We start from the raw sequence: 16,783 nt of genomic DNA, 5'->3' as shown, positions 1-16,783 counted from the left end.
AAACCCCCAAAGAAGGAGAGGCCACCACCTCCCGAGGAAGCCTGTTCCACTGAGGGACCGCTCTAACTGTCTGGAAGTTCTTCCTAATGTTTAGCCGAAAACTCTTTTTGATTTAATTTCAACCCGGTGGTTCTGGTCCTACCTTCTGGGGCAACAGAAAACTCATCTCCTCTCCAGGCTAAACGTACCAAGCTGCTTCAACCTTTCCTCATAGGACTTGGTCTCCAGACCTCTCACCCAAGCGGCCTTGGGTAAGCCACTCCTTTCAGCCCCAGCCCCTCAGCTGTATTGTGGGGATAATAACAACACTGACTTTGTTCACTGCCAAGTGGAGCACTAAACTGTCTAGAAGAGCAGTATACAGGCACAGTTATTATTTGATGGATGCTTTTGCCCAGTCACTCTCTTGTAGCCTAATTTACCTTACTGTAAGGATAAAATGGACAAAGGGAGAACCAGGTATGCTGCTGTGAGCTCCTTGATGGAAGGCAGGATTAAACCTCAGGCCCAGGTTCTCCCAACAGTTGACCTAGGGCCAAGCTACAAGTGACGAATGACACTTGAACAGCAATTGAACACTCGCATGTAGTCCTCCCTGTTCACTTGCACACCACTTGCCCTCCACTTGATCACGTGATCAAGTGGAGCGCAAATGAACAGGGAGGAATACATGTGAGGCCCAAGCTACAAGTGACAAATGACACTTGAACGGCAAGTGGATTGAGCGGAGGGCAAGTGAACAGGGAGAAATACACTTGCCGTTCAAGTGTTATTCATCACTTGTAGCTTGGCCCTAAGTGTTCACTTGCCATTCAAGTGTCATTCGTCACTTGTAGCTTGGTCTCTAGTTGGGGGGATTTCCTATTTGATGATCATTACAAGTTTGGTTGTGTTGGATTACAATCCATACACTTTGTTTTACATAACCCTGCCCTGAGTGAGCAAGATAGATAGCCTAACAAAATGCTTTCAGTCCCTCAGCACATTGGTTGAAGAACCGTGGCTCAGTGGGAGAACATCTGCTTGGCAGGTCGAAGGTCCCCGGTTCAATTCCTGGCATCTCCAGACAAAAAGGTCAGTTAGATGATGTGAAAGTCCTTCATCAGTGATCCTGGAGAGCCGCTGCAGAGCAGACAACACTGACTTTGAAATGGTCTGACATTCCTCACCAGTAAAAGGCCTGGTCTCGCTTCTCAGCATCTGTGAAGCCAGAATCGATGAACATGTCCTTGTAGATGCGGCCGCACATGCAGTACAGGTCAGGTGCTGCCCCTTCAGGCCTTTCCACCACCGGAAGAAGAACAGAGAGAGCTTTCTCACGGTCACCAGGCTGGTTCCGCCTGCAAACACAATACACAAATGCTCGGCATCTAAGGGTCTTCAAGAGCCGTCTGGTGCCAGCTTCAGGTTTTGAGGGATCTTTGAGCTCTTGACACTCTCAATGGGTGAGAAAAGCAGGCCTCCTACTTTGCTGCTAACACTCATTTCCTCTCTGCCTCTGGGCTCAGTCCTCACTGTGGCACCCTAAAGGAGAGGCAGAAGCTGGAAGCTGCTTCTTCTCATGGCGCCTTTCCTTCCTTGCTCCCTCAAAGAGGGCAAGCAACGCACAGAAATGGCAAACAAGGAAAGTTGAGGGGCTCCAGGGGTTGCTAAATTGTTCCCTCTGGGTGTCTGGGTCTTTGGCTGGTGCCCCAGACGGGGCCACGACATGGCAACAGAGAGGGTGATTCCAACACTAAGTTCTTCTTCAGAAGGACAGCTGTCCTTATACCCTCATCTAGAACGACTCAGGCTTGAGGCCTGGGGCAGCCACGGAGACATCCTGCCCTCCTTTCAGAGGCCCAACAAGCTGGGGACAGAGCAGGGCTGGTTCTCTGGCCAAGCTGCCCAAGCTCAAAGGCCCCTCAGAACCTGAAGCTGACACAGGGACCTCGCAGGGACTCTGGTCATGGCTGACGAATGCCGGCACAGACCTTGCCTGAAGGAAAAGAAACCTTCCACCTGCCCAGCTCAGCAACATTCCTCACCTGTCAAGAGCAAAGGCGTAGTGGAAGCAGATGTTGTGCTGCTCAGCAACTTCACAAGTGGGCAGGGCCTGTAAGGTCTCCACCAGAGTGATGATAGCACCAAAATCCTGCAGAGGATATAAAGAGGCGCCATATTACAGGAAGCACGCAGACATGTTCTAGACCAGGAATGTTACTGAATTTTGTGAACACTCTGCCCCTTTTCATAAATTACAGTTATGCATACTAGGAGCCCACAAACCACATGTAATGGGATCATACACTGCCCATGACTCTACCCATGCACACATTTTCTGTGGTGTGGTATTTATGTGCGTACAATCTTGCTACGCAAGAATGCAAGCCCTGGAAAATCCAGAGATCGGTTTGCACACACCAAGGCTGTACATACATAGTAAACACATATGTGTCTTCCCCGCCCGCCTCCTTCACATCACTGGGTAATGGCACAAATTGGTAGGATTGAGGGTAGCACTCGTGCGTGGCATGCGCAAGTCAGTAGGTTCTATGCAGGGCTGTAAAATCTGAATGAGTGACGGTGATCCAGATGAGATCTCTGAATATGGCTTGAAAACTTCAACCAGCTGTAAATGCAGCAGCCGCACTGATGTCAGCAGCTAGATACAGGGACTGGATCACCCCTGTGCTGAAAGATCTGCTATGGCTGCCCATTTGTTTCCAGGCTCAAGACCTTTAAATGGCTTAGGACCAGGGGAACTGAAGGACCGTTTTCTCCCACACCGTCCATCTCACCAGTTAAAGTCAACGTGTGCCTCAGCACCACTGCTACAGAGCGGACAGCACCAGTAAACTCCGCTCACCTGAGCATCACGGTAGGCTAAAAGGAAGTTCATGACGATATCCAGGCTGAGGCACTCGACGCTGTCCAGGCGTTGCTGGATGCTGGTCAGCTCACGGCTCAACTGTTCCCCGCTGTATCGTTCTCGAGCCCTCCGGATGTCGCTCCGGATCATCTCTCGGAAGTAGCCGCTGGAGAAACAACAAAGCTCTGAATGTGAACATGACCTTGGCTTACACAGGAGAGGCAGTGCCAGCAGACAAATTATTGCCTGGGCACCTGGGATCTCCCACCTAGTTGAACCTGTGGACTTTGGGGGGAAGGTTGACAGAGGGTAGTGGGTGCCGCCACAAAGGGTTGCCGTGGGAGGGGGGGCCCAGGGCTTACGTCAGCACATGGTGAGGTGGGGCAGTTGCTAGGGCTTGTGGCTTCTGATGGAGCCCGCTGCTGCTGACTCCGTACTCACCCATCTCCTTACACCCTTCCATAGCCTGCTTGTCAGTGCTTTGCCCCCTCTGCTCCCAGCTGTATATGCCGCCTAGCACGGCTGAAGAAGGGCATGTGGGTACTGCACAAAGCATCAACATTCCTGGCAGCCATGGTGGTGGCATTCCTAGCTGTACCCGCCACCCAGCACCATTGAGGAAAGGGCGTGCAGGCAGTGTGGGCAGCTGTGACTGTAGGCGGTGGGAGAGCTTGCGAGTGGGCAAAGGAAGGACACACCAGTGAGTGGGGGCACATGGGTGGAAGGGCAAGAAAGGGAGGGTAGTAGAAGGCATGGAGCCCCCTGAATACTCTCTGCCCAGGGCCCCCCAAAACCTGGAGCTGGCCCTGGGAGGGCCACTCACAAAATATCAGGAGGCCCCAAGCTAAGTGTCCTACAAAAGAAGAGGCAAAGGAGGTCGATGCGGGTAAAAGGAGGAGAAATTTGAAGTCCATGTGTCAGTGGAAGTATAAACTGGAGGCCAAAAAGTGTAAAGTGCTCTGCTCCAATATTACTTTAAGAACACAAGAGGAGCCCTGCCAGATTGGACCAAGGATCCATCCGTTTCCTATTTCATACAGAGGATAGCCTCGGTAGGCCCACCAGCAGGGCATGGAGGCCACGGCCCTGTTGTTGTCTCCCAGCATTCAGAGGTACACTGCCACTGAATAGGGAGGCTCCATATAGTCATCAGGACTAAGAGCCACTAATGGCTTTCTGTTCCACAGATTTCTCTAATCCTCCTCCTGAAGTCATTGTGTGAACATCACCACATCCTGGGGTGGTTCATAAAGTCCTGATGCTCTGGGTACAGAAGTACCTTCTTCAGGCTCTCCTGAATCTACTGCCCATTTACTTCTGTAAATTTTAGTATTGTAGGAAAGGGAGAAAAGTTCTCTGCTTTCTCCACACCAAACATTGCATTATAGACCTCTGTCATGGTCCCCCCACATTAGCCTTCTAAACTGAAACCCCCAAACTCTTTAGCTGTTCCTCCTAAGGAAGGCGCACCAATCCCTTCATCACTTTGGTTTCTGCATCTCGGATATGTTTTTTGAGACCGGAGGTTCAGAACTGTACTCAGCCCCCCAAGTGCTGCTGCCCCAGAGAACCTACACAACATTTTTCATGCCTTCTGGGCAAGAAGCACCGTTTCAGAACAAGAGCCCTGATAACAATGCTGTGGCAACACTGCGAGGCCTACCACAACTTCCTGCTTCAGTTCTGGAGAAAGCAAAAAGGATGTGAACAGCAGGCTTCCTTCTGCTTTTTGGCTTAGTGGGAAGCCCGCTGCCAGTAGCGGAGCGCTTGATGTGTTAATACTTTTCTTTGGAAGAAATCTTGGAGCAATAACTGATATACCTAAGGTGTGGTTTAAATATCTCAAACTGGAGGTGCCACATAGTTTTCTTAGAGTTGCCAACAGGCCTAGAGAATAATGTCCTGTCCCTTTAATAAAGGTAGGGTTGTAACATGCCTTCTGAGGATGGGAAATCTCCTGCGCCCACTAGCTGGCAGGAGGGGGGGAGGGGGAAGCTGCATCAGCAATGGTGTAACAGCCACTTCTGCGATTTCCCTAGAAGTAATGTCACACCTTTCTGGGAATCGCTGGAAACTATGGTAAAGCCATAGAGGTTTCAGCCATTCCAAGACAGGATTGAGAGATTCCTAGAAAGGCATTTCCCAGAAAATGACATTACATTATCATTGATGGCTGACACACACACACACACACCTCAAGTCTCCAGTGGTTGCCAAATCCTTTAACAGGGCTTAATGGGTAGAAGGGGCATGACATTTTTTTCTCCAGAGAGTTTGCAACCCTAGGTACTCTGATGCATGGAGGCGAGTGTGGTGCAATGGTTGAAGTGTTAAGCTAAGACTGGAGAAACCAAGTTCAGATCCCCAATATGCCATGAAGTTGATCTTGGGCCAATCACACATGCTCTCAGCCTCACCTACCTCACAGGGGTGTTGTAAAGATTAAAAGGAAACCCATGTATGCCACCCTGAATGGCAAAGAAGCGTGCAATAAAAACACACAAGTAGATTTATAGAGAAGTGGTTTGTCTGTACCATTTGTTGCATCTGTGAAATGTTTTCTTGGCATGGGACCTTGGCAAAGTGGTGAAGGACAGGTGCAATCCCCAGGTGCCTCTAGTTCAAGGACCTTGGACAGCGGCTTTGCACCTGGATTCCCATGAGAGCCGCTGGACCAACTGGCCAGCATAGTATGAGCCAGCTTCATACATTCCAAGCCCTTTCAGCCAGCTCAGTCTGACATGTGGCTTAAGGACACAGGTATGTGGAGTGATCTGTCCTTTCTGAAGACCGGCAGCCAACAGTGCTAAACTGGTACCCTATTCTTGAACCTTAAACCAGTGTGTTGTAGTGGTTAGTGTCAAACTAGAATCTGGGAAACCCAGGTTTGAACCCCCATTCTGCCATGGAAGCTCACTGGGTGACCTTGGGCCATTCACACATCTTCAGGATGATGTAAACCATTTCCAGTGCCCACTGGAGACCATGGCAGGCTATAAATATGCAGTAGCACAGTGGTTCGGCTGTGAATCAGCACTCTACTGGTTTGAATCCCGCTATGAACTCAGTAGGTGGGCTTGGGTAAGCCACTCCTCTCAGCCTCAGGTCCCCAGTTTTATTGTGGGGATAATAACAACACTAACTTGTTCACCGCTCTGGGTGGGGCACTAATCTGTCTAGAAGAGTGGTATATAAGCATAGTTGTTGTTGTTATCATAATCATTATTTAAATATGCAAGTAAATAAGCCTCCTCCAGGAGAAGCCTGAAGAAGCCCAGTATGGAGGGAAGACAACTTCTTCCTGGCACTTACAAGCTTGCCAACTAGGATGTTTCCAGTGCTTTCAAATAAGTGATTCTCTTGGAAAAGGAGGGTTGTGTTTGTTTTGCTGTTGTATCATCTAGAGGAGTTCCATCTGGCCTGACTTTGTTTCCTCTTCTGCCAGAAGGCTCTTAGGTCTAGGTGTGGCCAGACGCATGAGCCAAAGGGCCTTTGGATCTTTGCCTGATGACAGCTGGCCCTGCAAACGCGGAATACCCCAGGATGTGAGCACTTATCTTCTTTCAAGTATATTGTTTAATCTGATTTGTTTTGGAAATTTTGGTAAGCCGCTTAGGGGAGAAAAGCAGCATAAAAGAGCCACAGCGACTGCAGCCAAACTGAAAACTCCCCATTGATTCTACGTGGACAATAAAATAGTATTCACAATAACAAGTTAATATGAAAGCATATTTTCTTAAAAGAATTTGAACAACCCTGTGTGCTAAGGCAAGGAGTTAACAATACCCATTCCAACTTGCACTTCCCTTCTAGGAAATCCCAGGTGACCAGTGTAGGGTTGCCAATGGACCCGAAAAATAAAATACAAGTAGGCCTGCTTGTGTGCCCCAAACAGCAGCGGGATCTGCCAAAATCTGCCGGTGAAGCTTGTCATGGTGCAGAGATCTACATGACCCCCTTCCAACATGCAGAACCAAGGGGAAGTAGCCCTGTGAGGACCATGTTCTCTTACAGGCTGGAAGAAGAGGGTGCTGGCTAACTTGTGCCAGTGCACAAGTTAGCACAGTTCACAGGTGCCCTTAAGATCAACCTGTTTTCAGAACGCTTCACTGAATGAGGCCTGTTTTTTAGTCCTTGAATAAGGTTGGCCTCGACTGACCCCAGAACTAACACCTGTTCCTTCAAAATGTCCAGTGCAGGGAGGCATCTGCAGACGCCGAACCCGCCCCCCCACTTCCAGCAGAAACAGACCTGCTCCCCACACCACACACACCTCTGACTCATGCAAGGTCTTGCATAATATGGCTGTGCTCTCCTGGATTGCATCCCAGGCACTACATTCTGCACAAACAGCACAGCACGGCTTGCAGAACTCCACATTAGCAAGTCTCTCTCCACCCCATGGCGTAGTGGTTAGCGTCTCAAGATGCCATTCTGGGAAACCCTGGCTGATTCCGCACACGTTGGATAATGCACTTTCAATGCACATTATCAATCGTTTGAGGTGGATTTTTTGTTCCGCACACAAAAAAATCTGTTCCAAATGATCTATAAAGAGGATTGGAAGTGCATTATCCAACGTGTGCGGAATCACTGCCAGTTTCAAATTCCCACTCTGCCATGGAAGCATACTGGGTGCCCATGGGCCAGGCACTCTCTCTCTGCCTCACCCACCTCACAGAGTTGCTGTTATAAGAATAAGATGGAGGAAGGGGGAAGGATATTGTATGCTGCATTGGGGAGAAAAGTGGGGTATAAATAAATAAGCAAGTTTTGCTTGTTAACATTCTATTTGCCAGCAAAACTTTCTAGACATTGTCATGAAGATAGCCTGTATTTCTGTCTGTTAGAACATTCTATGCCACCCATCTTCCAAGGAGTGCAGGGCAGCATATATTACTCTGCCTTATTTAATTAAATTTAAGTATCTATATCCCACTTTATCTCTTTAGATTCAACCACTCTGTTAGAGGGGGGGGGGAGGACTGGTCCAAAGTCACTCAGCCAGCTTACATGGCAGAGTGTGGATATGAATTTGGGTCTCCTAGATCTGAGACCAACACTCTGACCACTACACTACACTGTTTTTCTGCTGTGATTTTTGTTTTGGCCAAGGTGCAGCTGACTTATTGCAACCACTGCTGGGTTTTTCAAGGCAAGAGACTAACAGGGAGGGTTTGCCATTGCCTCTGTGTAGCAACCCAGGACTTCTGTGGTGGTCTCTCATCCAAGTGCTAACCAGGGCTGAACCTGCTTATCTTCTGAGATCTGAGGGTATCGGGCTCATCTAGGAAGGTCAGGACAGGTGATAACTTGTCTTGTATGCTATTTGCCACTTCCTAAACTGACTGGAAAATCACATTCAGTCTGATAGCGAAGTGGTCTGCATTCAGTCACACTAACCATAATTAGTTTAATTAAACCATGATTTCATGTGATGTCTGAAGTGAGTCCATATTATTTTAGTTGCTCTGCAATATATTCATTTATTTAAGAGTCAACACAGATTGCCTGTTTATGGTCTACCTTCCAGAACAGTTCCAATGCTGAACAAGAGAATGATTGGTGAAATGTACCTAACATTGACAGGCTCATCCTAAGCGAAGTTGTGCAATTCTATGGAAGCCAATGAACTCTGTTTAGGATTGAAAAAGTTCTAGCATAGTGGTTAAGTGGTTGGGCTCCGAATCAGCACCCATGCTGACCCTGATTCGGAAATGCCAAATCAAAGCTTACCGAAGCGATTCGGGTCTCTTCGGAGAGCTTTGGGGGCTTTCAAGCCCCAGCTGGCTCCAGCTGACCAGTGAAGAGAAGATACCCCTCTGCGGGCCAGCTGGCATTTAAAGGGCCGTTTCCCTGCTGCTTGTGCTTCAGGGAAACAGTCCTTTCTGGGATCCCTCCTCTGCGGGCCAGCTGAAGCCTGGAAAGGGGCCTTTCCCTGCTACGCAAGCAGCTTGGAAAGGACCCTTTAAATTCCAGCTGGCTCACAGAGGGGGATCCCCCTCTCACAAGCCAGCTGAAACACAGGAAGTCCTGCCGCCGCTTATTTCACCCAATGGGAGGGGGAGGAGGGAATCCCGTCCTCCCCCTCCCATCAGGTGAAATAAGTGGTGGGTCAGGAAGTTTCAGTGTGCTCTGAATCTTCACGGAGCATACTGAAGAAGGGCAATGAGAGGTTTCCAAAGTAGCTTGCTGCTTCAGAAATCGCTTATTTCCGATTCTTTTTTCAGCTTCGGAAATTCTGAAGCGGGAAAACCGATTCTTTCCATCCCTGCACACCTCTAATTACTATTATTAATTTGGGGTCCTAAGACAAGCTGAATACAGATAGTTCCGAAGAGGCCAGGAGAATGAACACATGCCCCAAGGAATCAAAAACATGGATTTCTATGTGATGTTACAGACACAGGTGTTTGACTAGGCAGACCTGGATTCAAATCCTCACTCAACTGCGAAGGTCTTTGAAGTGACCTTTGGCAAGTAACATGCTTCAAAAGGATTCTTGTCTTAGCTCTCTGGAGGCAGGGTGGGATCTAACGTGCTAAAACAGATAATAAATTCCAGCAGCAACCATGGAAACAGAGTTCAAAGGCCTCATACCCTTTGCTTAGATTAAGCCACAAGCTTACTTCCTGAAGGACAGTGGCGGAGTGGAACGGAGCCAGACTCTTTCAACAGCCTAGTCGGAAGAGATTTCATGTGCTCCAAACACCCCTATTGATTCATTTCTTAAAACACTTTTACTCCACCTTCTCTTGTCTAAGAGGGTCCAAGGGGACAACAGAGACCAACCCCATTTTTTGAATCAGTGTCTCGATTATGTCCTTCTGGGGATATCTTGCATTAGTGTGACATCTTTAAAACTCAGTTCTCTGCATCTTTAGGGGTGTTGAGAAAGGGAGGCTGCTTCTCACCAATGTTTATTTATTTCTACACTGCCTTTCTCTGAACCTAAAACAGCTTATAGTATTCTCCTCTATATTAGTCTCACAACAATCCTGTGAGGTTAGGCTGTGTGTGTGACTGGCTCAAGGTCACCTAGCAAGCTTCCGCTGCTGCGTGGGGATTCAAACGTGGGATCCCCAGATCCTAGTCCAAAGCTCTAACTAGTTCAACAACACTGGCTGTCTTCGTCTATATGTAATGGATATGCACTAAATGCTATTCCGTCCTTCCCCCAAACAGCCCAGGACGGCATCCATTGGACCAATCCAGCGAGGTAGGTCAGGATGTCCTAGAGTAGCGAGCGTCTTGGCAGAGTGGGGCTTTGAACCCACATCTCCTCAGGGTTAGTCTTGACACGGCAACCATGGACATGCCCTTGGCTCTCCAATGAGATGACATGTAAATACCAGGCAATGAACCAACTGCCATTCACACTCCATCGAGGCTCCTTTTGACTACCATAATATGGGGCAAGTATATCATTGCTTGTCAGGTCTCAGAAGCTAAGCAGGGTCGGCCTTGGTTAGTAACTGATGGGAGACTTCCAGCGAAGACCAGGGATGCCGAGGCAGGTAATGGCAAACCACCTCCGTTAGTCTCTTGCCACGAAAACCCCACCAGGAGTCGCCATAAGTCAGCTTTGACTTGAGGGCACTCCCCACCACACCATTCTTGAAAGGGCAGCCACTTTCTTGGCCTTTCAGATCTGGCTTTTGCTACAATGAAGAGTCTTTGGAATGTGTCACAGCGTATGCGTTAGGTGTGTGGGGCTAGGGGGCGGGAACAATCCTGGCTATAACTGAGGTATTACAAGCACATCGTTATTTTTATCTGTGAAACCTTAGAAGGTGTGCATTTTCCATGAGCATCTTGGCTGAGGACTTTTCCCATCAACCACTAGAAGACGCTGAGAGGTTATCAAGCACATGCTTTGGATGCAGAAAGCCCCAGGCCTGATCTCTGCATTTCCAGTTATCTCAGTTAGCCATTATTAGGGGAAGACCTTTCTTGGCCTGAGACCCCGCAGAGCTCCTGCCAGAGTCAACAATACCAAACTCGATGAACCAAGGGTTCCTGACTCAAGAGGAGGCAGCATCATGTTACATTCTACAGAGAACTCAGAAGGGGTCAAAGAGCATTCCTGCCCTCCCACCTACAGGTATTTTTGTACAAATTGCTGTCTTCAGTGATAAACTCAACTGTCACCAGAATTCTAAGAATCTTCCTGGCTAGGATTGCATCACTTTTAAACAAAGAGACTTGGGTATCTTCGACAGCATCTTAAAAGCCTCCGCCTTCCAGTTTAAAAGGGCGGGAGGATCGTATAATTGTCTAACTGATGATTCATAACAGCTCTGCTGTTTGTATTTTAAGAATTTTGTCTGTATTCGTTTTATGTTATTATAAATAAAACTCAAGGGAAAAAAATAAAAGGGAGGTGGAAGAGAGAACAAAACCTCCTTGTTAAAAGGAAAACCATAAACAAACGTCTGGAGAAAATAGTAAAAAGTACAGTACGACTAACCAACTTTACTGTAGCATAAGCTTTCGAGGACCACAGTTCTCTTCGACAGATGCATCTTTTTTTTTATTTTTTTTATTTTTTTTATTTTTTTTTTATTTTTTTTTATTTTTATTTTTTATTCGACAGATGCATCTGATGAAGAGAGCTGTGGTTCTCGAAAGCTTATGCTACAGTAAAGTTGGTTAGTCTTAAAGGTGCTACTGGATGTTTTACTATTTTGCTACTACAGACTAACCTGGCTAACTCCTCTGGAACTATGAGCCAAAACACACGAGAAGAAATACCTAGGTTCAGCACGTGTTCTCTTACCTCAAGGTTTGCCGGGATCTGTAGGCGTCCTGGAAGCTTAAAGTTTAGCATTTACAGAGCAGCAGGAAGGGAAATACAGGCGCCTGTATTTCCCTTCCCCTTTCTGCTGCTCTGTAACTGCTAAACTTTAAGCTTCCAAGACACCTACACTTCACAACAAACCTTGAGGTAAGAGAACAAGTTTAGCATTTACAGAGCAGCAGGAAGGGGAAGGGAAATACAGGCGCCTTTATTTCCCTTCCTGCTGCTCTGTAAATGCTTTAAGCTTCCAGGACGCCTACAGATCCCGGCAAACCTTGAGGTAAGAGAACACGTGCTGAACCTAGGTATTTCTTCTCGTGTGTTTTGGCTCTATGTCTGCAGAAGAATCCTCGAGAGGTCTCCAAGGAAGCTTCTAGCATGCAAGACAGAGGAGCACCTCTGCACTAAGGACAGCTGACTGGCAGACACTTATCAACTGGCATTATCCAAATGGCTGTTGTGAGCACAACAGTTTCCGTCTCAGGAGTCTTGGTATGACCCGCTGTAGTGCAGTGGTCACAGTGTTAGACTAGGATCTGAGAGATCCCGTTTTACATCCTCACTCTGCCATGGAAGCTGACTGGGTGACCCTGGGCCAGTCCTATGAGGTAGCCTAGCCTACCTCACAGGACTGTTGGGAAGCTAAAATGGAGAAGGGGACAACGTTGTAAGCTGTTTGGGGTCTCCACTGGGGAGAAAGACAGGGTATAAAGGAAGTTAAATCCCCAAGACTAATTCTTGGCCTCTTCTGAGTTTTTTTTTCTAGAACCTTCTGTAAAAGTCTTTCTGGGAACACAACGGCTTCAAATTCAGGGGGAGACGGGGAAGTAAAGATGACCCAAAGTGCAATGGTGCAACAGCTGCAGAAGCCGCTCAATTTTGATCCAGCCAACAGCACCAAGGATAGGCGAGGCTCTCCCATCCTTTCCTCACAGCGCAAGAGATAATGGCTGAGCTGATGCAGGCCCCTGCTGCCACAGAAGGGTCTGAATCACATGACCCATTTGCTGCTAGAGTCTGGGGTTTGGCTCCGCCTGTTGCTGTCCACCACTGGTCCTCCAGGACAACAGCCCACCAGCATCTTTCCTACTAAGTTATATGGCAAGTATGGCAGCCACGCTCCATGTGGGGCTGGAGATCTCTCAGAATGACAACTGGTCTCCAGACTAGGTCTCTGGACTACAGAAATCAGTCCCCTGGGGGGGAAGAGCAGCTTTGGAGGGTGGGCTCTATGGCATCACATCTCTGCTGAGTTCCCTCCCCTCTTCAAAGTCTCCTTTCCCTTGGCACCACCCCATAATCTACAGGAATTTCCAAGCCAGTGTTGACAACCCCAACGGTCAGTTTGCCCTTCTTTCCATTGCTTCCTTTTATACCACCAGTGAACATGACCACCACCCAATCATCAAAACCTTGCTTCATTTCTGTATGTCTTACAAGACATTGCACAACCGTGTAGCAGAGACCAAATCACATCCGTTTTTTGAACACGTGCTTGCTATTTTAAGTACAGTCAAAAGCCATTTGTGACTCACAATTTCATTCATTTGGGGCTGACCACGCAGTATGGTCTCCAGCCTGTTTTCACTCCCACTGTGCCATCACGGCAATCATTACATTTTGTGGGGAATGCCGGTTGTGCTACTGGGATCTAGACTCCTTGCTTCCCAGTATTCACAGATTTCTCCCTTCATAGTAATCCTGAGAAAGGATCTCTGCATATGGCAAGGGTGTACTGTATAGCTCCCCAATGTGGTACCCCCACGAGTGCCATGGGGCCTGCAGGTACTTCCCTAGCAGCCTGCCATGTGCTTCGGGAAAGTGTGCACAGCTGTTGTGAAGGCAGAACAAGTGAAAGACTGTCTCCATACAAATAAAGGGCTTTTCACTTGGATCCTCCATTGTGGGTCCAAGATTCTGTAAACAGGACCTGCAGATCAGCTGTGATGCAGAGGGAGCTAGAGAGCACCAGAGCCCCTTTCCCCCCTTGGTTGTCTTTTCTTTCTCTGTTTTATCCTCTCTTTCCCTCATTGGTTGTTCTTTGGTGTGCGCAGGGCTTTTTTCCTGGGAAAAGAGGTGGTGGAACTCAGGACCGCACAATGACATCAGTTTGTCACCTGGAACAAGGAGGGAGTTTTTTTAAAGTTTAAATCACCCTCGGCGAAAATGGTCACATGGCTGGTGGCCCCGCCCCCTGATCTCCAGACAGAGGGGAGTTCGGATTGCTCAGCGGTGTGAAGGGCAATCTAAACTCCCCTCTGTCTGGACATCAGGGGGCGGAGCCATCAGCCATGTGACCATTTTCAGGAGGTGCTGGAACTCTGTTCCACCGCGTTCCTGCTGAAAAAAAGCACTGGGTGTGCGTATTCTCCCTCCCCCCCATCACAGAAAGCTCATTCTGCCCCAAACTTTTCACTCTCTGGGGGAAATGGATCGACACTTAAACAATGGAGGCCACCTTATGCACATCACATGCATGCACCCCCCACTGCCCATCTAGTTGAGTGTCTGTGTGGAAGGAGGAGGGGAAACCTTACCAGGAGTTGGCAGAGGTGCCCTCAAGCAATTTGGCAAGCTGCTCTGTTAGCGGGGTGAAGAAGGCTTCCATATTGAAGTTGGGCTGGTAAAGTTCACTCAGGCACATCATGACGCCAGAGTCGCAGCAGAAAACCTTGTTCTGAACCGTCACCACATAAGGGATGAAAGTGTAGCTGCAGTTGCAATCCTAAAAGGATAAGCAGATGAATTGGCCCCATAGAACCCTTTCCATCTCCCTCTTTTGAAATGCGCACAGGACAAACATTTTAAGACAACTGCACTGTGTTGGACCCAAAAGTGCCCTTCTGCCCACCTTTAGATTCGACCCATTATGACAGCATTATTTGGGTTTCTTCTTCTCCATCTTCCCCCTTGTTACTTATGATCTAGATAACAGCCCTTCTTCATGTCAGAGGTGGTGGTGGAGACAATACTAGGCGTCACTTACAGAAGTGACATCATTGCACCAGCGCTGGGAGCATGTGTGTGCTAAGAGTGCATGCAAAAGTCATAATTAAGGTGAATGCTAGTGCCCCCCTCTCCCCAGGATCCAGTATTTTTCTGGGACCCATCTGGCGACCCTGCTTATCAGTCCTCCCAATAAATAAATCAAATGCCATAAAAGAAGCTAGACTTACAGAGTTCTTCTGGAAAATCTCCTCCTAGAAAGAAAAAAAAATGCAAGGAGTATTATTCAATATATTGCATTTATATTTTAAGAAATTGATTCAGTATAATTTTTCCCCTAAGGCAGCCAATAGTTTGTTTTGTTCTGGACATCCAGGGACACCTGCTCACAGTGTGCCCAGTCATTCCACTTGCACCTCTGGAAAACAGGTTATGCAGGATTTTGTAATTGTTCTAAAACCTTTCCAGCCTGTTTGACCAGAGACAACACTGAGACAACAGAAATATGTATGCATACCATGGGAAGGCCTCCTTGTCCCAAACTAGCTCTCAGAAGCTACTGGCTGTCTCCAACATACAGGTCATACATACATACAGCTAGCCCCCCCCCTTCTCATTACCTGCATTTGCAAGTTAAAGTCCCTTGTCAAAATCCACACACCCCAATCTCTCTATCTTCTCTCCATTTCCCCAGTAAATATCTTTTCCCACACTTTACCATCATTTTAAAATGGCAAATCAGCAGAAAAAATAAGACAAAAATGCCAAGGAAATATCATTATGACTACTACTACTCCCAATATTATTAATAAACACACATTAAAAACTACCTGAGTAACAATTTACCAGAAAGAATTTGCTAGAAAGAATAATCTAATATCAACATTTTCCTAAATACAGGAAAATGAAAACTGATGTAATCGACCCAATATTATGAAGTGGTGACTGATAAATACTGAGAGAGAGAGAGAGAGAGAGCTTTGCAGGGTGTGGATTTGATTCCTCTAGAAACTGGAACCAAATTCACGCTAGTAATACGTCTGGCATGCATTTACCTAAACACACAAATCTTCCAGGGATCCATTTTTCCATAAATATACAACATTTTAGCTAGCTTCTGAAGGGACTCGGTTAGATGAATGCAACTTGCTTTCCAGACAATTAACAAATTAATAGCAGGCTCTTTGCAGACAAGTGAACGTTTTCAAAACTCAGCTAACAAAAATATCACAGGGTCCTCTGGGATATGACAATCCCCCGTTTACAGACAAAGCATTCTAGGAAAGGCTTGAACACTAATTGGCTGCAAACAGCCCACTGTACACAAAGGCCTATGTGTAGCCCTGTTGCTTCATGGAGGCCAAGGGTTTTAAAGGGAAGGCCAATGCGATTTAAAAAAACAAAGAGGTTTGAGAGCAGCAAAACAAAATCTTTAGACTGCTGCAGTAGAGCATTAGAGCCTATTTGGCTATTACAAAACGTGCAGAATATACGTGACTGCTGAAGCCATTTGATTTAGGAACTGTAATGTAATCAGTGCGAAGAGTCAGAGCTATAATCAGGAAGACGGGCTTTTAAATTGTGCCTCTGCCATGAACTTTTAAAGTCACAGCCTCAGCTCCCCCGCCCCCATACAATATGGGGACTGCCAAGGTAACATATGTGAACTATATGTGACAAAGCTGTTGTAAGGATTACCTAGACAATTTGTAATCTACTTTTCTACTCCAAGGAGAAAGGCATTTTGCAACATTCCTGGCTCAGGGAAGCCCTTGTTTACTATTCTCCACGTATGTCTCTGGCTATATATATAATATATATAGGCAGTGAGCACATATCAGTTACACCTTAACATCTTTGGCAGTGCTGTCCTATGCAGAGATTACATTATTCCAATGTAAGTTTAAACAGAATTATGTCATTCTAAATCCATTGAATTCAACAGGCCTAGAAGGGTGTAACTCTGTTTAGGACTGGACCATTAGACATCAAGCATCAGGAATTCCTTCAAATCTCATCTCTGCCATAAATTGACTAGGTTGCCTAAGGCAAGCCATAGACTTGCAACCTCAGTTCCTCTCCCTCACAAGCTACAATATGAGGATAACAAGACTGGCCAATTTTACACGGTGGTTGTAAAGATTAGTTTGTGAAGTGCATTGAACTGCTAGGTAAACACAGCGCCT

At 47.1% G+C, this 16,783-nt stretch overlaps 1 protein-coding gene across 1 annotated transcript in view; it reads right to left on the bottom strand.

The window, feature by feature from the left end:
- MAP3K6 (mitogen-activated protein kinase kinase kinase 6) overlaps positions 1-16,783 on the bottom strand; it is a 68,715-nt gene that overhangs the window by 34,892 nt on the left and 17,040 nt on the right. Inside the window, exons 3-7 of the mRNA XM_054998829.1 lie at positions 14,828-14,851; positions 14,189-14,376; positions 2,849-3,017; positions 2,028-2,134; positions 1,170-1,340 (exon numbers count right to left, since the gene is read on the bottom strand). Of these exons, the coding sequence (XP_054854804.1) occupies positions 1,170-1,340; positions 2,028-2,134; positions 2,849-3,017; positions 14,189-14,376; positions 14,828-14,851 (659 nt within the window). The remainder of the gene's footprint in view (positions 1-1,169; positions 1,341-2,027; positions 2,135-2,848; positions 3,018-14,188; positions 14,377-14,827; positions 14,852-16,783) is intronic.

Source organism: Eublepharis macularius, chromosome 15 (assembly GCF_028583425.1).
Source record: "Eublepharis macularius isolate TG4126 chromosome 15, MPM_Emac_v1.0, whole genome shotgun sequence".
Lineage (NCBI taxonomy): Eukaryota > Metazoa > Chordata > Lepidosauria > Squamata > Eublepharidae > Eublepharis > Eublepharis macularius.
This window is presented reverse-complemented; position numbering and strand designations above follow the sequence as displayed.